This window comes from Xenopus laevis, chromosome 7S (genome assembly GCF_017654675.1).
Source record: "Xenopus laevis strain J_2021 chromosome 7S, Xenopus_laevis_v10.1, whole genome shotgun sequence".
Lineage (NCBI taxonomy): Eukaryota > Metazoa > Chordata > Amphibia > Anura > Pipidae > Xenopus > Xenopus laevis.
This window is the reverse complement of record NC_054384.1, coordinates 90,462,417-90,485,702: the sequence shown is the minus strand read 5'-3', so window position 1 is coordinate 90,485,702 and position 23,286 is coordinate 90,462,417. Positions and strand designations below refer to the sequence as shown.

Sequence of the window (23,286 nt, the reverse complement as noted above, 5' to 3'; positions counted from 1 at the left end):
TAGGCTATGACTAAGTGCCCAATGTATGCATGAAACGCATCAGGCTTCATTACACTATGTTAAATGGTGATTAAACTAATAAAACATTGAGCAACAGCTATTGACTGTGGTCCATTTTGGCCAGCCTATTTAATCAAGAATTATACAGTGTTTCTCCTGAGGCTGAAGGTCTGGTTCTTTACCTGCAACTTTTACATGGGCAATATGCACCCTAATCCTCAAACCCATATTAAAATATGTTTTTTTTTAAATTATTGCAGCTGCGCTTTATCACAAAATTCTGTTGATTTGTTGCTAGGGGGTTACTGGACTATAGGGAGGTGTGATTTGTTAGAGGTTTGTCATAGCTATAGTTATTTGTGTCCTAACCATACAGTTTGTAGTTACCAATGACTGCTGAATGTGCAGATTAGGTGGGTTTTATGCTTATGTCTTTTTCACTATATATGAAAATGCTTTACACAATGCGTACACAAAAATATCCCTTTAACATGAGCATGTGCATTAGTTGTTATTGTGCTGTATGTGCAATACGAGGTTGTCTCTGGAGGTAAACTTTGTCCTACAATCTGCTTTAGAATGGGGCATTTCATATTTTATCCTATAAGCATACACTATAGGCACACTGTTACTGCTTAGCTATAGTGCAGGTGTTGAGGTGGTACCACCAACCATGGACCAATGACATTTACAGGATAAGGAAAATGATATCATACTCAGAAGGAGCTAGAAACGAATGCAGTATATTGGTATTCAACAGTCAAAGAACCTGTGCTATGTACACAATGAACAATATCCTGTCTCCCCTTTTGTATCATAGAATTGTCACTACTGTTGGATGTAAATAATGGGGATATGGTGTACAATAAAAAAGAGATGGCATAAAAAGAAACAGCCCCTTCAGTGGATTAGCCAACCATGTAACCAGGATTGCGACATTTTGCAACAATAGAGGAACAGGAAATGATGAGCAGTGGGAAAGAGCAGCCAATGACAAGGGCAGTTGGGCAAGTGAGGATATTCCAATATATAATCAGAGTCTGTGATGAATATTAATAGGAGGTAGACATTGTATTAGTTACTGGGAATTGCAGAATGAGGATTAGTCAGACTGACACACATTGGCTAATCAATTTGTTGGTGTCACTGGTGAATCATACCAAGAGATGCTGGAAAATAGGAGACCTGGTATGTTCTCATAGCTGTTAGTATTGTTTTTTAATGCTGCCGAGTAGTGTGCCTGGATTAGCGGGTCTAGCTGTATCGGTGACAGCCTCTAAAATTTTAAATTTTAAAATATTGGAATTGATGAGACTGAGCTTTAGGAGCATTGCACAATTCTGTACTGAAATGCTATTAGCTACAGTATTGTATATTTCTCTTGGCATGGTATAGGGGCTTGGCAATGTTTATCATAGCACTATAACTAAAAAAATGTATGCACTTACAAAAAAATGAATTACTACTAAAACATGGAATGTGTATTTACCAATCTTCTTTTTGAACATTTAAAGCAAATGTGGCGACATCACACCACCATTTATTACATTTTAATTTTACAGTCCCCACTGCTTTCTATTCAATTTCACAAACACTGGAAATGACAAAACAGTTGCACATACAAACCACTTGATCACAATTTCAATATATAGCTCTCTATAGGAGTTTTATATTCTCTAGAACCAAAAATATCTGCAGATCCAAAAAAAGAAAATATTTTCTTACAGTAATATTTCTATTTCCTATACAACTCTTGAATCTAAAAAAAAATAATAGATAATCTCGCCGTGAAGCTATTCTGTGGCTGCTCCAGTAAGGGTGGTGTGAAACAAAGGGTTTCCACTAATACATTCAATGACCCAAAAGCAGCATTAAAGGGATCCTGTCATCGGAAAACAAGTTTTTTTCAAAACACATCAGTTAATAGTGCTGCTCCAGCAGAATTCTGCACTGAAACCCATTTCTCAAAAGAGCAAACAGATTTTTTTATATTCAATTTTGAAATCTGAAATGGGGCTAGACATTTTGTCAATTTCCCAGCTGCCCCTGGTCATGTGACTTGTGCCTGCACTTTAGAAGAGAAATGCTTTCTGGCAGGCTGCTGTTTTTCCATCTCAATGTTACTTAATGTGTCTCAGTGGGACATGGGTTTTTACTATTGAGTGTTGTTCTTAGATCTACCAGGCAGCTGTTATCTTGTGTTAGGGAGCTGCTATCTGGTTACCTTCCCATTGTTCTTTTGTTTGGCTGCTGGGGGGAAAGGGAGGGGGTGATATCACTCCAACTTCCAGTACAGCAGTAAAGAGTGATTGAAGTTTATCAGAGCACAAATCACATGACTTGGGGCAGCTGGGAAATAGACAATATGTCAAGATTTCAAAATTGAATATAAAAAAATCTGTTTGCTCTTTTTAGAAATGGATTTCAGCGCAAAATTCTGCTGGAGCAGCACTATTAACTGATTCATTTTGAAAAAAATGTTTTTTCCTGTGACAGTATCCCTTTAAGGACAACGCTAAGGGCAGGGGCATATGAAGCTACTGGGGAGATTAGTCGCCCAGCGACATACCGTTTCTTCTTCGGGAGACTATTTTCCCCGAACTGCCTCCCCGCTGCCTAGAGTATAAATTGCCGGCAGGATGACACTCGGAGCGATTCGTTTTACGAAGTCACCTGAAGTTTCCTCGTGAGGCAACTTCAGAAAACGAAGAGCTCCGAGTGCCATCCCTCAGGTCATTTAGATTCTAGCCAACGGGAAGTCTTTTCAGGCAGATTAGTCGCCCGAAGAAGAGGCAATTTGTCGCCGGGCGACTAAATCTCCCCGAATCTTAGCGTGTGCCCTTACCCTAAACCTTAAAAAGATGATTGATTAAGTCAGCTCTACAATGGCTACAGACAATCATTTCCACATAGGCCACTTTAATAATGAATGTGCAACACAGTTACAGAAGATAACAGGAAAAAAGGGGAAAATAACTTCCGAAAAAATAAATCTTTTTTTTTTTCTCTAACTAGTCTTTGAAAACCTGAAAGCAGATTTGTTTTATATAACAGTCAAGCCATGTAAAAACAGTCATTTTCCATTAAAGCATTTCACCCTAGTTTTAATCAAAACTGCAAAAGTTCTATTCCGTGTATTGTAGACTTTAGGGAAACCTTATAAAAGCTGCCTGTAACTGCCTGCACCACTCGCCATAACTCTGATCCGAGCAGGGAAACACCAGGCACATCATTGGCTACAACTGTTCAATATGTGAAAGCCAGCCCAGCAGTTATTCTCATACAGTTGCAAATCGCTTTCCGCCTGTACGATTTACCACACTCGACACTTCTCTACAGGATGCATTTTGGTGCCCTTTTTGCAATTGAACTCTTCAGCGAAGGCTTCAAAATTCTGCAAAGATCCCATCACCCTGGAAGTAAAACAGAACAAACAACTAGGATTTAGAGACTTGGCACTGTTGATAAGCATAATAAGCATATATGAAGTTCATATACTTAAGTGCCTTTTAGTGTTCATATGAAACAGGGCAGATGGGAGATGATCATAAGTGTTTCCCAGCAGTCCATCTCCTGAGGTCGCACATGTAGGGAACTTTAACCTAAAAGGATTATTTAAAGGGATTCTGGAAAAATTTTTTTTGCAACATGCACCATTGAATAGTGCTCCTCCAACAGAATTTTGAAATCCTTTTTCAAAAAGAGCAAATAGACTTTTTTTAATTTTTAAATTTGATGTGAGGATGACATGTTTTTAGTTTCCTAGGTACCATCAGCCATGCGACTTGTGCTGATAAACTTCAGTTTCTCTTTACTGCTGCACTGCAAGTTGAAGTGATATCACCCCCTCTTCCCCCAGCAGGCTAACAACAAAACAATGGGAAGGTAACCAAATAACAGCTCCCTGACACCTGCATTGCTAAAAATATGCCCATTCCCCACCTAGTGGTAGATATGAAGATAGCACTCAGTAGTAAAGCATCCCAGCCATGACACCTCCAGTTACATAGTGTAGTAGAAACAATAATTTATCTAAAAGCAGTTCCATTGTGAAGTTTTGACTTTCTAAAAGCACAGGATCAGGCACAATGACTTGAGATGGCTGCCTACACACAAATATTACAACTAAAAAACATACATTTATAGGCTCAATAATGAAATTGGAATATAACTCTGATCCGAGCAGGGAAACCAGGCACATCATTGGCTACAACTGTTCAATATGTAAAAGCCAGCCCAGCAGTTATTCTCATATAGTTGCAAATTGCTTTCCACCTGTACCATTTACCACACTCGACACTTCTCTACAGGATGCATTTTCGTGCCCTTTTTGCAATTGAGGTAGATAGTGGTATATATGAAGATAGCACTCAATAGTAAAGCATCCCAGACATGACTTCTCCAGTTATATTGTGTAGTAGAAACAATAGTTTATGAAAGCAGTTCCGTTGTGAAGTTTTGACTTTCTGAAAGCACAGGATCAGGCCCAATGACCTGAGATGGCTGCCTACACAAAAATATTACAACTAAAAAACATACATTTATTGGCTCAATAATGAAAATAGAAATGGTAGACTGAATGTTTTGCAGTGTACACAGAGAAATTTAGTTATAAGAACTACACCATGAAAACCATGATAGAATCCCTTTAAAGAGACATTGCTAAAATTTCAGGCACATTGAGATTCTTCTCCAAAGTGATTAAAATCCAAGTAAGGTTCCAAAGGTGGAGAGGATTAAGTAACTTGTCCAAGCTCTCAAAGAGATAATTTAGGATATTACCCAAAGAAGAATCAGAGGCAATAGAGGTGGCCTCTGAACCTGTCCATTTCAAAGATGCAGAATACGTTTTGCTTAACAAATATGTATCATTGTACTCACCTGTATTTGAAAGGGCTGTGCACATCAGTCTTAATTGAATGCCTGGCATATTCTGGTCTATAGGAACCACACCAAACCTAGGTGCAGAAAAATGGTTTTAGTTAATCAGAAAACCTGATAATTTCCACTTGTGATCAGGATGGTGCTAGCCAATTTTTGACCTAAGGAACAAGTATCGATCTGCATCCACCATCTCCCCCTCCACCAATACTAAAACTCTCTCCTAAAAATCTGGTAGTCCTATTGTTAAGAACATTAATGATGAATGACAATCACAGGACGTGAATCAAAGCTCATTTCATAAAGCAACATTGTCATAAAGTGGGTCATGCATGACACCCTTTAGACAGTGCTGATAGGTATGATTTCCATACTTAGTACTTTACAATCACTAAAAAATCCTTTAAACATTAATAAACCCAATAGGATTATTTTGCCTCCAATAAGGATTATTGGAATTTTACAGTGGCCATACATATATAGATTCAATCGTTTGCTGATTTCTCCAAATGAGCGGATCTCTCCCCAACATGCCCACCTTGAGGTGGGTGATATCGTGCTGATCCGATAGTGGGCCCTAGGGCCCAACGATCGGCTCATAATGTATGGCATACGGGCGGTCGGATTTAGGGAACGCACCAATGAACAGATGTGGTCCGTGATCGGACTGGATTTTTACCCCTGCTTGATGGACATCTGGCCAGCTTTAGTTAGGTCCAAGCAGAAGGCACTGTTTCATTATTACAGAGAAAAAGGAAATCATTTTTAAAGTTTTGAATTACTTTATTAAAATAGAGTCTATGGGAGACGGCTTTCCCCTAAATCAGAGCATTCTGGATAACGTGTTTTTCAGATAAGGGATTCTTATACCTCTACTCTTGTTTTGCCTTCATATGTTATAAAATATAAAGATTTCATTCTTTGATTAAAGTTTTTAAGCAACATTTTCATCATACGGTAATAAGTAAGTGCTGATGAAACATGAAGGAATTATTGACTTAGGGGACTGCTCATTGGTCAATAATGCATACTTAAAGGATAAGTAAACCTTAAAAATAAGTGAATGTAAAACTGATGAGGGGGCTATTCTAAGCACTTTTGCAATGTACATTCATTATTTATGTTTTTTCAATTCCAAGATATTAAGGGATACATGTACTGTTAATTTCAGTATCGTAACTATAGCAGAAGCAGACCCTGCAGTAGCATGGGGGCCTGAGGAACAAAAATCCCTCCTCCCCAGCCACTCTCTTACCAGTGGCGAGGAAGGGGAAAGCAAGTCGAGTGCATAGACGGAACAGGAAGTGGGCGGGAGGATGGGGATTGGAGTGCACCAGGCCCCTCTAAAGATTTTTATTTGTGCCAGGGGCACTCTAGTTTTCCTACTGGTTAATATAAATGAATTTTGTTACAACAGCGTCACCTGCTGGTCATTTTCTGACCAGTCTGACAATCAAGTAGCCAAGGAAGTTGTCAGGAGAAAGAAAAGGGGCTCTTCTGATGTTTTTCTGTTTAGGAAAGATTTGAGAAAAGTTTCTAATTGTTTTTCTAAGCAGAAGAACATCAGAGCAGCCTCTTTTTTCTACTGACAACTTGCTTGACTACTTGGTGGTCAGACTGGTGGGAAACTGACCAGCAGGTGGCGGTGTTGTAACAAAATTCATTCATATTACCAGCACATGTATCCCTTAATATCTTGGAATCTAACAAAAATAAATAATGAATGTACATTGCAGAAGTGCTTAAAATAGCCCCCTCATCAATTTTACATTCACTTATTTTTAAGGTTTACTTATCCTTTAATTATATATAGGAAATCACTTGAGGATCACTACATTACTTGGCTTGGAGTAATTCTATATTTTGTCTTTTGCTCATTTTGTCTTCCTTACATTAATAAAATATTAGCTGGTTGTTGTTAAGATCACCCACGTGTATAGTATAACGTCCACTAACTAGCAAACGTGCTTCTTTGTTGAAAAAACAAACAAAGTTGCACATCTCTAATGCTGCAAAGCTATAATTATGTTAGACATGCGGAGCCTTTCAAATTACCCCAAGATGCTCAGAGCGATTCATTCTGACAGCATTGTTTTTTCTCTAAATCATCTGTACTTCTGCATTGTGCTGGTTTGCAGCCCAGACATTTTCTAACAATCTGGGATGTGCCAAGTCCTCTGTGAATGGCTCTGGCTGATGAGGAATTAAATTTTTTAACGCTCGCAGCTAATTCATCACTGCTCTAAAATGCTCACTGATTAGCTAATTTTGTCTTTTATCAAGGGCTGAGAATATGAACCCCTTGCATAAATCTAAAATTCTTATGTGACAAGGGAAATGTGTGCCTGTAGACACAAACACAAACATGTGGACTCATTTATTTACATGAAGAATTTGCCTTTAGAGGTAGATAACTGAAAACATCCTCAGACAATTAATGAATAATGTTGGTAATTTTCTTAGGCAGTAAAAGACCATCTGTAATCATTTGGTTGTTCCTTAAAGAGAACGAGAAGGGGGGGGATCTTGTTACCAGGTGCAACCACCATGTTTTGTTGCACTCTTGCACCCTGCTATGCGTGTTACTGAATTGCCATCAGCCTCTATGCTCCACTCTGGAGAGTTTTGTATGCCTCATGAATACAGCAATGCCTACATTTGGGAGCACTGTATTCATGCTAATAATAATAATAATAATAATAAAACAGAAGGCTAGAAATCAAGTGCCTTATAACTGTATATTATTGCATGTGTAGGGATCTGGTAAATTAGCCACCCTAATAAATGTTGACAGGTAAATCCTCAGTGTTTTAGATGCCTAAATGGGTCCTAAAAGGTCATAATGGGGACCTGTTTCAATGTTCTGCCTTAAGCTTAGCCCATGGTGTTCTCACAGTCTACAGTAGATGGCACTGTGCTACAGTATAAAGATCCAGGTAACCATGTGCTCTGGGTCCATTTTGCTTTAGCTCTTACCTGATGAATCAGGAACGGAATGGGTAGTGGAACCTAAGGGGTCCATTTACTTAGCTCGAGTGAAGGAATAATAGTTCGAATTTGGAATGGTTTACTGGGCTACTTCGACCTTCGACTACGACCTTCGAACTAAAAATCGTTCGACTATTCGATAGTCGAAGTACTGTCTCTTTAAAAAATTCTTCGACCCCCTAGTTCGCCACCTTAAACCTACCGAGGCCAATGTTAGCCTATGGGGAAGGTCCCCATAGGCTTCCTAACAATTTTCTGATCGAAGGAATATCCTTCGATCAATGGATTAAAATCCTTCGAAATGTACGATTATTCCATCGATCGTAGGAATAGCGGTAAATCCTTTGACTTTGATATTCGAAGTCGAAAGATTTTACTTAGACGGTCGAATATCGAGGTTTAATAAACCCTCGATATTCGACCCTAGATAAATGTGCCCCTTGGTATATTAACCCTAGCAAGGGATACTCTGTTATAGATCACTCTAGGAGTGACAGACAGGTTATTTAGTTGAGCAGTTCAAGGCCCCGACGAGGAGAGTCAGAGGGATTAAGATCCCGGGTACAAATTATCCAGAAGTAGGGACTAAATGCATAGACTTAGGGATGTAGAGATTCCCCTGTGTTCCACTTAGGGAAAATGCCGAAAGCAGGGTGTATCTTCATTGCTGCTGTGTATGTTCCCTTGCATACAGGGATTGAACTGTTCATTGTGTTTGCGAGTATATGCTACTCTCTGTTGCTACATGTTTCTGTTGATTTCTCGGAACTCCCATGTGGATTATTCTGTTGAATTAACTAAATTCTCTGGTTAAGCATAATTATTTTGGCGCCCATTATTTTGGCATAATTAATTTGGCGCCCAATTATTGTGCATAGTACTTTATTACAGTTTCACTACACCCTGTCTCCACACCGCTGTGAGGGATTTACCCCTGGAAGTAAGATCTCATCTGGATGCCCCTCCATTTACTATAGCGCTACATATGTAAATATATATTAACACTAGGCAAAGCTGGTGGATCAGTGAACTGGAAAGACTGCAGACTTTTAACTCCCTGCCAGCAACAGTAATCACTAATTCGTAAGGATACAGAAAATATATAGTCAAGGACGGAGAAGCCAATTTAATCCAAGACACAGCACTCTTAATACTTTTGCACTTGACTCCAGGCATTAATAAATGACCCCTTAAGAGTGTTTTACTGTCTGTGCCACTGTCTGATTGGAATACAACATAGAGAACATCAGACGGCATACCCATCAATGTTTCATTATGTGGCAACAACTTTCCCTTATGGCAAAAAGATATATTTACCTGTGCAAAATTCAGAAAAAAGAGTTGCTTGTGTGTAAGATCTAGTCCAGGTAATTTTGGTTCTTTTCCATGTCTCTCCACCCATTTTAAATAGGCCTGCAAAGAACAATGGGTCGTTACAGTATAGTTATTATTTGTTTGGGGCAATGCTTGCTTAAATCACACAATGAGGCTCGTTTTATTATCTCTAGGGCAAGGTGGAGAGGCAAAAAAACAGGTAAAAAGTGAATAAAAAGTAGTTGAAAAGTGAATAAAAAGTAGTCATTGTCCTATTTTTTTCCATGAGGATGGTGCTTGAAAATTTCTAATTTAAAAATAATTTAACATATTGATTGTAATATTTAAGTTTTATGTGTACAGCCTTGAGAATATGCTGCCACAGTATAAATATGCGTTAAAAATGATAAATGAATAATAGAAGGAAAACCTCAATGTCGACAATGAAAATTCCCAATGTAGCACACACACAACACAAATTGACATTTCAGTATCAAACTGTTTTCCAACTGTCAGCCCGATAAACTGATGTACCTTATATGCCTGTCTGACACCACCGTTATCTGCAATGTTTTCCCCTAGCGTGATGATTCCGCTAACCTGAAAACAAAGAACAGGTTACACTTGGGTTCATAAAGCTTGTATGGAAAACGTCACTTTTAGGGATGAACTCCATGTATAAGGTAAGTAACCTTTTATCTTGTAACAATGTTGGCCGTATCAATTAAAATCGAAGAACAAGTATATTTATTGTAGCACAAAATGAACTAGTACAAACATCTTTTTAGATATAGATTTATCATAGATTAATTATTCATTATATAAACATTAAATGAAAATTGTAACATTTCAGATTGAAAGATATACAGTAGATGTCTATGTGGAAGGAAACATCAGTAATGCAGTTTGGCTCGAGAGTGAGCGAAGTAATGTTTTTTAACCGTTAAATATTTAAAGCACTTTTGTATAGGTGATACTAATCAGTGAATTAACTGAAGTGTTGCATTATGGGGGGAAGGTCACATGTGTGGGTATAAATAGTTGATGTGATGGAAGTTTGTTTAGGTCTCCGATGAAGTATGTCTATACGAAACGCATCAGACCATAAACTGATGTAATCCTTTTTAACAATGTTTAAATAAAAGTGATTTTACCGAAAAATTTAAGCAACCGATCTGTGGCCCTGGAAGTGCGCCCTCATACTTTGGGATTATACACGGCGGATTGTCTCCTTAGCGACGGACTCGGGGCGGCATCACCCGGGTCACATTACCGAAAGGGTAAGTTTATCCATACAATTTTATATGTGAAAAAATATACTTTGGATACAAGGTTTTTTCCCCCTTTGGGGCACCAATATGAGCAGGGTTCGGGGCATATTGCACCCGAACCACTACGTCTGAACGGTGAGCGAATTAAAAGCACGAGAGATGTGCAATAAACTAAATGGATAGAGCTTATAGAAAATGTATAAATCCCTCGCATTGGATGCATGGTGAAATATTGTTTGTAAGGTAAGCAAAGAACCTGAAACATTGCTCAACATTCTCTAGGTTGATTTATGCTTACCACAAGCCCCTGACATTTTTCTATACTTAGGGGCAGATTTCTCAAGGGTCAATTTTCGAGATTTATCATGCACTGGCCCTTTAAGAACTCAAATTTGACTATTCGCCATCTTAAACCTGCCAAGTTGCTGTTTTAGCTTATGGAGGATGTCCTGGGATCAATTTGGAATTTCTTGAAATTCAATTTCTTTAATTGACACTCTACAGAGCAGAAAGCACTTGGGGAAGTGTATGATCTGCAGTGAGCAAACAAATGTTTTTATGGCAGGAGCCCAGTGATGTAATGAATCTCTATGACTGTTAATATGATAATACTTACGTTCTGTCCCCCAGCCAGCTCCCACGTATAATTTCCATACTGATGAACCATGCAACGGGATTGGTCCTTGAAATGCATTGCTGAGAAATTGCTCCACCAATCAAACATATTGCCATCTTTATCAAAGTTTCTACCTGTATTATGAAAAAAAAAAACCACACCAGTAACTAAACTGAATGTAATGAGAACATTACCCTCAGCCAGCAAACTTCTAGTAAGGCCTCAACTCACTGCCTACTTCTTATATAAATTCATTATATTAAAATAGCGTATGGAACACCCCTATGCCCCTGATTAAACCTATATATCTGCTGCATTTTACACCCACCATTGATCAGGTCTAAACACGGTTGGAGTATGTATACAAGAACACCCATGCCATATATATATATATATATATATATATATATATAAAAAAAAACATTGTATTTTTAATGCTTTCCCATTTCAGATTTTATAAGTCATTGTTCCATGAGAGGGGTTTAGTTTAATTGAGATCATACACTTAGGGGCAGATGTATTAAGGGTCGAATATCGAGGGTTAATTAACCCTCGATATTCGACTGCCGAATTAAAATCCTTCGACTTCGAATATCGAAGTTGAAGGATTTTGCGCAATTCGAACGATTCGAAGGATTTTAATCCATCCATCGAAGGATTATCCTTCGATCAGAAAAACCTTGGAAAGCCTATGGGGACCTTCCCCATAGGCTAACATTGACTTCGGTAGCTTTTAGGTGGCGAACTAGGGGGTAGAATTTTTTTCTTAAAGAGACAGTTCTTCGACTATCGAATGGTCAAATAGTTGAACGATTTTTTGTTCGAAACGTTCGATTCGAAGTCATAGTCGAAGGTCAAAGTAGCCAATTCGATGGTCGAAGTAGCTAAAAAAATACTTCAAATACTTTGAATTTAGTGAATGGGCCCCATTACGGATTAAGAAAACCAGGAACAAAATCATTAAAAGTAACATTTTACTCATACCATTATCATCAAATCCATGGGTGATTTCATGGCCGATCACCATACCAATGCCACCAAAGTTTAATGCTTGAAGTTGATGTTTATTGAAAAATGGAGGCTGCAGAATTCCAGCAGGAAACACTAAAAAAAGAGAATTAATTTACCAGTCTTGTATTTTTTTGCTTTTATTCACCCAAATCCACATGAAAGGAAATGCTGGCATGACACAAATCGAAAAGTACGAGAGAACGTTTATTAGACAAATCAACATGGTGACTCTGGGGCAACTCATATTTATTCGCAAATGGTTGTTTTCTGGGCCTACCCATAGTTCCTCCCTGATTTTGTATAATGTTTCAAAGGGATATTGCACCCTTTAGAAAATATACAGTGCCACTACCTGTGTGTGGAGGCATCTTGAGATCCTTGGTATTTCTTACATCTTTAACAATTACAACAAGGTGAACTGCATCAAGGGTGGCTAATGAGGGCGTTAAAGGTTTGTGTAAGGTGGGGCTGTTAGTAACTTTAGGGGCCTCTTCATATCATGTGGATGAGTGACATTTGATGCTCATTGACAGCCATGAAAAAACAAGGCTGGATTTTACTCTACAAGGTAAGTGCAGGAACTGAAAAAGTTTTCACTAAGAAAGAGAACTTCATTGAATAGACAATAGGTAAGTGATGACCTCAAAGCTGAGGATGGGTATGTGCTGTGTAGTAAGTACATAGACATTCTATCCAGGATTCAGTATCCGTGTTAGTTAGATATGAATAAGAGCAGGGGTAGGCCAAGCTGACCCCCACCTAGGCAGGTGCCTCTTCTGCCTGCCCTGAATAAGTACTTAGGATTTAGTGGTTGAGAAAACATTCAGGGACTGCCCCAAAGTTCAGCCGTTATGGCAGGAGATGTAGAGAGACTTATTACGACCAAGCTGAATATTTCAGTAATGCTCACACCAGCTATGACTCTTCTACATATTTTCCCAACAGATCTTGAACGTGGGGAAGAATTTATACTACATCACATGATGTTTACGGCAAGGGCTACCATAGCTAGAATGTGGAAGGCAAATACAGCACCAACGATGCATCAAGTACTTAAAGATGCTCAATACAGCATATCAATGGAGGAATTAATGGACTGTGATATTAAGCGAGCAGCCCAAAACACTGCTATCTGGAGAGTCTGGAGACGCACACAATTACTTGACCTGTGTCGGCAAACCTTATCCACTCAAGGATCAACAGTCCTATCAGCCTTATCAGATTGCATTGTGTGCATCTTTGTACTTTTTTTTTCTGAGCAATGAGATCTTGGGTTAATTACAGGATGTGCCTTTTTCTTCCCCTTTTTCTTTTCTTCCCCTTTTTTTTTTCTTCCCCTGTCCTCATCCTCACTAACAACCCTCCTCTCCCTTTCCCAGAGGTATACTTGGTGACTCATAGAGGAAACTGTATGTTGAATGAAAATATGTTGTATACCTAACCTGCTTTACTTTTCTCTTTGGAAAATAATAAAGAATATTTGGAAATTAAAATGACAGTCATCAATTAAGGATGTACTTCTACTCTATGACATGTATGGTCACCTGACGAGTTTCATGCCTCTTTCTGGCACTTCATCAGAGGTGCCCTGAATAAGAGTAAATGGTATGGAGCAAATGAATGGAACTAATTCTCATTTTGTCACAAATCTATTGATCTGCATTTAACCAAAAGATAATAAATCAAGCAACATGCCATTGAGTTGTAATATAATTAGGTGCAACTGGACATACCTATTTGGTTTCTGTTGGGGGAATAGAAAGCGTCAGCCACTGCAGCACCAATTATCCAGCTAAAGAACAGAAAGAGAGAAGAAAATGAAGTATAAGTATATTCTGTTCTCTGGCTTAATAAAGATAAATGACCATGAAAGGTATCCTAGAAACCAATCCACTGGGCAATGCCCTGCGACTTGCTGGCCTTGCTATGTAATCAGTCTCACATCATTAGACACATGATCATTTTTTTTAATTAAAAGTCTTGTCTCAAATGACATTTTGTTTCTGCCCCAGAGGGATGTTATGACATTGGATTTTACAGATTACATTTGGCTGCTAAAATGCTTTTTTTGCATTGAGGGATTCTGATCACTTTTTAATACTGCTGATGATTGCACAAATAACTTATAGAGGCACCAACAATTTTAACATTCTGAAAAAGCATCACACTGTCATCAGGGACAGAACTATCATCTGGCTATAATTACTTAGAAGCTTTGTATAAATCCTTTCTGCCTGCCCAAACCCCTAATTAACCACTTTGTTATTTTCTTTGAACCGTTCTCTCTGCTTTATCCAGGGCACACAGACTTCTTGCAGTTGTTTCCATTCATTTTTGGCATTAAAGGTAGAATACAAGTCATTAGCTCATGGGTTTACTTGTCGTGTGTTGGAAAGTAACGTTCTTATTGCCCAAAAATGTTTAATGTGTTTAACCTGATCATTACATAATTTCTAGAAAAGTCGATTCCCAGAGCCTACAAATTGGGGGCCTTTTAATTAGTGCAGTGCAGGTTGCAAAGTGCCAAAAATATAAATTTGGCATGCGTTCTGCACTTTGTGGTCTGTCCTGCACCTTTAACGTTTTCAGATAAAGACTTGGAGCTCAAAAATAGAGCACAACGAGTTCCCCATGAATACAGCAGCACCTGCATAAAACAGCACTTTATTCATGAAGGACAGTCAGGGGGTTGCATGTTGATGTCCCTTCTTATCAAGCCCTAACCCGTCATTAACATGAGCAAGTTAGGGAGTTTCAGCGCCCAAGAGCAACCAGTAAGAGAAGGGCTGCTTTGCACCCACTGATACTGCTCATAGTGGCACCTAGATTTCCAATCAACTGCTAGAAGCAAAGGGCAGTCAGTCCCTGGATGCAAATGCTTTTTAATTAAGCACCAACGAGGTGCGTTGTCATCGCCTATTATTGCTGCAACAGGTGGTTCTACAACATGTTACAATGTGTGGCTTAAGTGCTTATACTAACAGTGTATTTACATCTTTTGTTTTTAGCAAAAAACAATGTCGTTAAAGAACTAATTCTGACTACTTTAAGATACAAATAGAAACAACAGAATGTCGGAATATACTCACGCGTCTTGGTCAACTGGTTCTTTGAGCTTTTTCAGGCTCTTCTGTGCTCCACTCTTTAAGATTTCCAAAATATTTTCAAAATACTGATACTCACTGAAGTTCAGCTGTGAAAAGAGGTAAAATCATGGTAGAGCTGAAATGTCTGTCAATTTCAAAATATGGTTACTTATTATTAAAGGCATATAAAATGCATAAAATATTAATCTTTACATCATGCTAAAAAAATACTTATTGGCCCCCAACTAATGACCAGCTCCATTTTAGCCTATGAGTGATACTTAGATGAAGCAAATAATTAAGGACTTGGCAGAATATGATGGATCAGCCACATTACATAAATAATATAAGAGCAGAGAAAGAATTTATCAAACACAAGCCAATGAAACATTTGTAACCAATAAAGATATTCTTTTTGTAGAGGACTCAAGTATATTTTGACTGTAGGCTGTCCCATAGCCCTAGGCCCCTTTGGAGCTCTAAAATATGGCTGTGGTGGTTCCTCCATGAAGATCACCAAATAAATAATTTGATTTAGACAGTGTTCTTGGAAGTACTATTCTAAAGAGCTAATCTTTTGTAGTGTAGCCAAACTGCTTTAGAATTCATCTTATTGGCTCACAATGAGATGATATATCTACATTTTTGTGTTATAAATGCCTTTCAGCAAAAGCCCCTCATGCATTGATCAGGAGAGTTAAGTTTTATCTGCAGCCCTCCAGCTGTGGTTGATATACCCAAGTCACCTGACAACATATCTAAGATTATTCAGCCATAGTGTCTGGCTCTAAACCATGGACACACACAAGCACATACTCTTCTCCTAGTCCTGTAATAAATGGTAAGATAAGAACATATCTACACCACTATTATTTAGTTCTCCCACTGTCTTCTCCCTGTCGTGATAAGCCGTGGGCTACTACTTTGCCACGAATAAAAGCCAAAGATAGTCTTCTGGTAAAGGGCTGTCTTCTCACTGGCTTAAATACATATAGTTTGACTGCTTTTTTACCGCTTTTGGTTACTATTCGCACGGAATTCTTCAAATCAGTACAACATTTTAGGTCAGATATGAGAGGCAAAATATTTGTTCACATATGGGTGCCCACTAAAGAAGAGGCCAGAACATGGGCATGGACACCTTTTTAATAGGCTTATAAGCAAGCTGTAATGTAACTGCCAAAGTGATGCTGTGTAGATGAGGAGACAAAAAGTTTTTAGTTTACACTGTTGTGGGTGCAATCTTGTGCTCTGATTGCACCTGAACCCTCATATCCAAATTTGCTACATTACCCAGATTCAATAATTAATAAAGACTATTTACTAGGAACCAAATGTTAATTCAATTTTCTTGAGATGTTTAAAGAATAGCCACAACATGGCAAACACATTAAAAAGATACACCCCGAGATTGTCTTATGCTGAGTTCTTGGTTTAACAGCTGTTCCCTGATAAATGTCTACGTCACATGGAAGGGTCAAACATTCCGTCAGTCTACAGAGCTATTTATTTGCATCATGTATGGGCAACCACATATACAGTAGCATTAATGAATGGATATGTGACCTTCTACACTAATGACAAGGTGCTACACTAATTTTATAGAATTTCAAAGGTCAATACAATGAAATTTTGGAGATCTAAATAAATAGTATTCCTCTCAGGGCTTTTGATAGAAGCTGGCCATGTTTTCTATGAAGCTGTGGCTGTGTATTGATCTGTTGGGGTTAGCCTAGAGCAGGGATCCCCAACCTTTTGAACCTGTGAGCAACATTCAGAAGTAAAAGGAGTTGGGGAGCAACACTAGCATGTAAAATGTTCTTGGGGTGCCAAATAAGGGCTGTGATTGGCCATTTGGTAGCCCCTATGTGGATTGTCAACCTAGATTGAGACTGTTTGAGAGTACAACTGTTTTTTATGCAATTAAAACTTGCCTCCAAGTCAGGAATTCAAAAATAAGCTCCTGCTTTGAGGTCATTGGGAGCAACATCCAAGGGGCTGGAGAGCAACATGTTGCTCACGAGATACTGGTTGGGGATCACTGGCCTAGAGGGACAATTGCTCAAGTTGTTTAGAAGTAAAAAAACAAATAAACAGGTAGGAAAAAATCATAGATAAATCTCAGGAATGAAAAATGTCCAGGGGGAGATGATTTTAACATAAAAAATCACAGCAGAACTTGTTGTAAACATGAACTCACAGCTGCTGTTTCCTGATCCAGTTTATCATTGTGATCTTCCAAAATATAATCAGGGTAGCCAATTTGTTCTTTGATTGACAGTGCCTACAAAGAAACAGAGGATTAAGAAGAACATACAATCAAGCAGTGCTTCAGCGCTCACATAAGGGCTCACATAAAGGTCTGATTTATTAAAGTCCGAATGCTAAAAACTCTTTTTACTATGAAATCAGAATGTTTAGCAGAAAAAGAAACAACTAAAATTTTTGGAGATTCTGCAACAAGTCAGAATCCAAAAATACTCCATCTTCAACCTGTTGAGGTCCTATAGAAGTAAATGGAAGAGGTCCTTTTCGCAATTTGAAGATATTATTGTCTGCACTGTGTTTAGTATGATAATCCTAACATTTCACAGCTTTTCCGTCAATTTCACAAATAATTTTGATTTTTCGGGCATCAAATCCGAAAACTCCTGATTTTTCGTGTGACAATCCGAAAATGTAGCATTTTCCGTGTTTTTTTTATTTTTTATTATAAATAACGGTAAATTGTGGATTCTAGTTTGGTCAGACTTTTTTGTTTTAAAAAAAATCAGAAAAATTCAGATTTTGATAAATAACCCCCTTGGTCTTTTGATTAAACCACCACATGTAGCAGCCTCCAAAATGCTTAGAATTTCCACTGAAGGTTTCAGCTGTCAATAACAAATGTGTCCAATTTGCTCTATAATATTTTGCTTGCTACTACTTGTTGGGGCAGATTTACTAAGCTCGAGTGAATAGTTTGAATCAAAAAAAAGTTGAATTTTGAAGTTATTTTTTGGGTACTTTGACCATCGAATTGGTCAAATTCGATTGAATCGAATGCTTCGAACGATTAGAAGTAAAAATCGTTTGACCAATCGACAATTCGATAATCGAAGTACTGTCTCTTTAAAAAAAACTTCGACTTCATACTTCGCCAAATTAAAGCTAACGAAGTCCAATGTTAGCCTATGGGGACCTTCCACAGCACTTTTCTATTTTATTTTTTTGGTTGAATAAAAATCATTCGATCGATCGCTTAAAATCGTTCGAATCGATCAAACCTTTTGCGCTAATATCGAATTCGAAGGATTTTACTTCGAGGGTCGAATTTGACCCTCGAAATTCGACCCTTGATAAATCTGCCCCATTGTGTTGATCAAAAGAATATTTTGTATGCCCATGAGTCCTCTTCTTACTGCCTACCAGGTGGAAAGGAGAAGGCCCTACTGGAGTCTTTGCATACTCTCCCGCTCCCTAACTTGGACATTAGAATTACATGCAAGTCAGCAGATGGAGAAGGTGTTATACCAACAAGCCTTCCCTCCTCTTACATACAGAGATGCCAAATGTAGGTAGCATTGTATTTAAAGAGGCAGTCGCAACTCTGTGCAACCTGCTTTAACCAAGGAAAGCAAAGTGCAGATCAAAGGGTGCACTGCCCTCAGTAAATTATGTAAATTATGCTTTTGTCATATAAGTGACAGTTTTCATACAATTTCTAAAACACATTACAAATGTTGATAGAAGCCAACAAATCAGGCTCCTCTGTATGGTTTGGCGCACATCCTCTCTTTTGATCATATTTACACAGACTGTCTAAAAAAAGAACCCCATAATACTTCAGTGAAACCCTGCACTTAAAATATGGTAAATCTGATTTCAACATTTGAATGATGTTTACAATTTTCAGAAACCGCCCACACTAGGAACAGATTGTTTGTTGTACTCGCCTTCTCACGTGCTTTATCTTTAGATGTTTCATCCATCCACTGTAATTCATCCAAGGTCTCAATAAATGCTTCACGGACTTTATTTATGAGGTCGCTGATCTGAGAAAGTCCAACAGACACAAACAATAAAATAAAGGCAGCACATAGCAGATTTGATGTTATTTTAATTGCAGTTAATTAGTTTGACCCGTTGCGTACCAGATGATTATCCTACTGCACGCATGTTAAATGCCAAACTTTTTAAAAGCATTTTGTGCTCATTTATTTTAGAGGTATTTCCTGGGTGAAATTTGCCTAATGAAACAATTTACCTAAATTTTAAATTCCCCCAAACTTGTGCCAGTTTTCCGTTATGTAAAAAGATATATAACTATAAATAATTAAAACTCAGCGATAGCACGGTTTTCCATCATATGAAGAAATATATCATACATGAGTTTTATACGCACAAAAATATAAATGATTTTGAATGCTCCACATTTTCCAAGCGTGGTACGATATATTTTTTATGGAGATTTGTTTCTTGTTTAGCTAAAACAACCCACATCAGTAGTATAATGAAATTGCAACACAGCAGATAAAAGCATATTTCCCTGCCAAAAAGGTCCCTAAAATGAAGCCGGAAAATTATATATCTTTGGAAAGTACATTTAAAATAGGTATATATTTTTTTTAATTCAACCACCACATTATCTTGTTATAAAATTAACATATTTAATATAATTTTCTGAAACTGAACTAATTTCATTTTATAGCATCTTATCTTCCCCTTGTTGTGGGGTACAAAGATAAAATATTATAAACTTGAATTGCCAGTCTTCTGCATAGTTTGATACCAAATATGTATAGCTTTATTCAACTTGAAGAGAACAAAAATAGGTGGTTCTTTTTCGTGGCTACTGTAAACACAATAAAATGCCTGCACTGTATTTATCTTAAAAGCCCCTAGAAGTTGAGCCTAGAAAAAAGCATTCTACCAAATACATGGATAAATATGCATTTCTACTCTGCAAATATTTTCTAAAACTTTCCATTTTAGTAAAAGTCTGCAGTTTATAGCATCCACCACAAGTATATCACCCCTTAGGTACAAATATAAAACATAATTTACAAAGGTAAATGTTGTCAGTCTTCTGCACAGGATTACAAAATCACTATTCAATAAAACTATTCAATTAAAAAAAATATTGCACAGCAAAGAGACAGTACATGATGAGCCTTACAGAGCATTTGATTTTAGATGGTGTCAGAGCCCTCCACATCATTTGAAAGCTGTCAGAATCAGAAGAAGAAGGCAAATAATTCAAAAATTATAAAAAATAATTAACGAAAATTTCCCTAGAATTGGTTATTCTATAACAAACTAAAAGTTAAAGAAACAGCAACACCAAAAAATGAATGTGTCCTAAATTATTGAAAATATAATGTACTGTTCTGCTGCACTGGTAAAACTGGTGTGTTTGCTTCAAACATAAACAAGCTTCTATGCAGTCACGGGGGCAGCCATTCAAAGCTGAAAAAGGAGAAAAGGCACAGGATACCCAGCAGATAACTGATAAGGTCTGTAGCATACAATGGGATTCTTCAGAACATATCTGTTATCTACTATGTGCCCTGTGCTTTAATGGCTGCCCCCATGGCTACACAGCAGCTTGTTAATGTGTTTTTTCTAAAAACAGTTTTGCCAGTGCAAATCAACACTACCTTTCCTTTAAAACATTTTAATTTTGTGCTGTTACTGTTCCTTTAACTTAAAGGTGAACTTTTCACAAAAACAACTCTGGGTTTAAATGCTCCTTTTAATAATATAATGCATTTTTAGAGTTCTTAGCTCCCTTTATGTAGTAATGATAGATAGTGCTGTATAAATGGATAGTATACATACCATCCTCTTGCTCTCACCAGCAAATGTTTCCTTGACATACATGGTCCCCACAGCATTCTCCATGTTACTGTTGACATAGCTCACACATTCTCTCCAGCGAGCTTCTTCTAATGTTGTTCCATAGAGTGCCTACAAAGCAAAGCATCATTTCTCAGTAATATCTAGAGAATTCAGTGAGTATTTCTTGTATTTTCCAGTTGCTGATGAAATTAGGATTCAGGACTTTATGAAGGTGATGTTAGGGGGTTATTTATCAGAGGTCGAATTTTAGAGTAATGTGAACTTTTTCAAAGTCTAATAAATATGATTTTATTTACAATTCGAATGGTATGTTATTTATGAAAAAACTTGAACTTGGATCGCATAATCCTGACCCGAAAACTCGAATCTAATTAGAATCGAGTTCACCCCTGAAAAAACCTCAACTTTCTTTTGACGCGCATTATTTTTTTCTCCCATTGAAGTCTAAGATGGTAATTTTCCCAGCAAAACTTGGCAAAAAATTTGGCTTATCACTACAGGTATGGGATCCGTTATACAGAAACCCGTTATCCAGGAAGCTCCGAATTACTTAATGGCCGTCTCCCATAGACTCCATTTTATCCAAATAATACAAATTTTTCAAAATGATTTCCCTTTTCGCTGTAATAATAAAACAGCACCTTGAACTTGATCCAACTAAGATATAATAAATCCTTATTGGAAGCAAAACCAGCCTATTTTTTTTATTTTAAATGTTTACATGATTTTCTAGTAGACTTAAGGTATGAAGATCCAAATTACAGAAAGCCCCAGGTCCCGAGCATTCTGGATAACAGGTCCCATACCTATACTATTAACATCCTCAAATAGTTCAAGGGACCTCTGCCTTTGACTTCTACATGAAGTCGGCAGGTTTTAGGTGGTGAATATTCAAAACAGAACTGTTACCAGGGTCGAGGTGTGATACAGCTCACATTCTTATTCAAATTAGTGCTTTTAAATTTGAACATTTTTAGTTTTGACCACATTTTTTTGTTGTTGAAAATTCGAATTTGAATTTACCATTTGAAACTTAGTAAATCTGCCCCTACGTGTTTCATAGGGAAACTGGCCTCAACTTTAGTGGCATGTATATAATACAGATAAAGCACTTATTAAGCCTTCCTTGTACAGTTCTCTGTAGGTCACAGACACCACTCTGTGGGTATAGGATGGTCATATTCCCTCGTTGAATACTATGAATCACAGGTGAGATAAGTGTTTTCTACAATTTCAATATAAAAACAAAGTTTCAGTATATATAAAGTTCATAACATAATGCCAACTGAGAGGGTATAAGGGATAGTTATAGAGTTTCTATAGTTTGTTATAATTAGAAAAAAATATATTATTTTGTTTAGCTCCGTTAATATAATGTCAAATAGAGAACAGTAACCCATAGCAAACAGATGTTTGTTTTTGTTGTTTTTAATTGCAGTGGACCACGCAATTCTAAATGGCTGTTTACTAGACCTGGACCAAACGTTTCACCAGTTATTACATTCCGCCTTAAATTAGGCAGGAGGGTTGCCTGTTCCTGTTCTTCCTTTAAATTTCACCAGTATCTTCACTGGAAGAGATAAATTCTACTACTTTTCATTTTATAAAGACTGTAGTTATCACACACAAACCACTACCTCATTGGGGCACATATTACTTGTATGCTAATGAATGAATTCATGGAATCTGTCTTTTCCTGGTGCCTTTTCTATATGGTGATTCAGATACATTATGTTACTTGTGCTGTCTGTCACTTTAGAAAATATATTACCACTTCTGCCAATACTGTGTATAAAGTGTTGATATAGGCACAATTGTATGTAGAGCTGAAATCACGCATTTGCCCTCTGGAGATACTAAGGGGGTTATTTATTAAAGTCTGAATGGTAAAAACTCCAAAAAATACGATTTTTCTCACTAGAAACCTAAATTTTTTAGAGATTTATTATATCCTGATGCTGCAAAAGTCTGAATCTGAAAATCCACCATATTAGACCTTTCAAGGTCCTCTATAAGTCAATGGGGGAGGCACCTATCTCAAATTGAAGTTATCGGGGTCTTTGGGGGATTTTGCCAGAAAATCCAGGTCAAAAACTCAACAAAAAAATCAAGCGATTCTGGAAAAAAGCCTGAAAAATTGGACCAATTCGGTTTGATTAAACTGTGTTATTTTATTAAAAAATAAGCTAAAATTGACATGGGCGTTTGATCGTGTTTTTTTTTAATAAAATATGAGATAAATTCGGATTTTTAGCAAAAAACCCGCTAAATGTCTATG

At 37.4% G+C, this 23,286-nt stretch overlaps 1 protein-coding gene across 3 annotated transcripts in view; it reads right to left on the bottom strand.

Annotated features, from left to right (window-relative positions):
* Positions 1 to 2,902: 2,902 nt before the first annotated feature.
* mmel1.S (membrane metallo-endopeptidase-like 1 S homeolog) overlaps positions 2,903 to 23,286 on the bottom strand; it is a 118,151-nt gene continuing 97,767 nt past the window's right edge. For all 3 annotated transcript variants that reach the window (XM_041571511.1, XM_018228013.2, XM_041571510.1), the window contains exons 13-23: positions 20,988 to 21,116; positions 19,103 to 19,201; positions 17,368 to 17,451; positions 15,171 to 15,274; positions 13,815 to 13,873; positions 12,055 to 12,174; positions 11,071 to 11,204; positions 9,718 to 9,783; positions 9,187 to 9,282; positions 4,882 to 4,958; positions 2,903 to 3,413 (exon numbers count right to left, since the gene is read on the bottom strand). In XM_041571511.1, the coding sequence (XP_041427445.1) occupies positions 3,314 to 3,413; positions 4,882 to 4,958; positions 9,187 to 9,282; positions 9,718 to 9,783; positions 11,071 to 11,204; positions 12,055 to 12,174; positions 13,815 to 13,873; positions 15,171 to 15,274; positions 17,368 to 17,451; positions 19,103 to 19,201; positions 20,988 to 21,116 (1,068 nt within the window). In that variant the 3' untranslated portion in view covers positions 2,903 to 3,313. The remainder of the gene's footprint in view (positions 3,414 to 4,881; positions 4,959 to 9,186; positions 9,283 to 9,717; positions 9,784 to 11,070; positions 11,205 to 12,054; positions 12,175 to 13,814; positions 13,874 to 15,170; positions 15,275 to 17,367; positions 17,452 to 19,102; positions 19,202 to 20,987; positions 21,117 to 23,286) is intronic.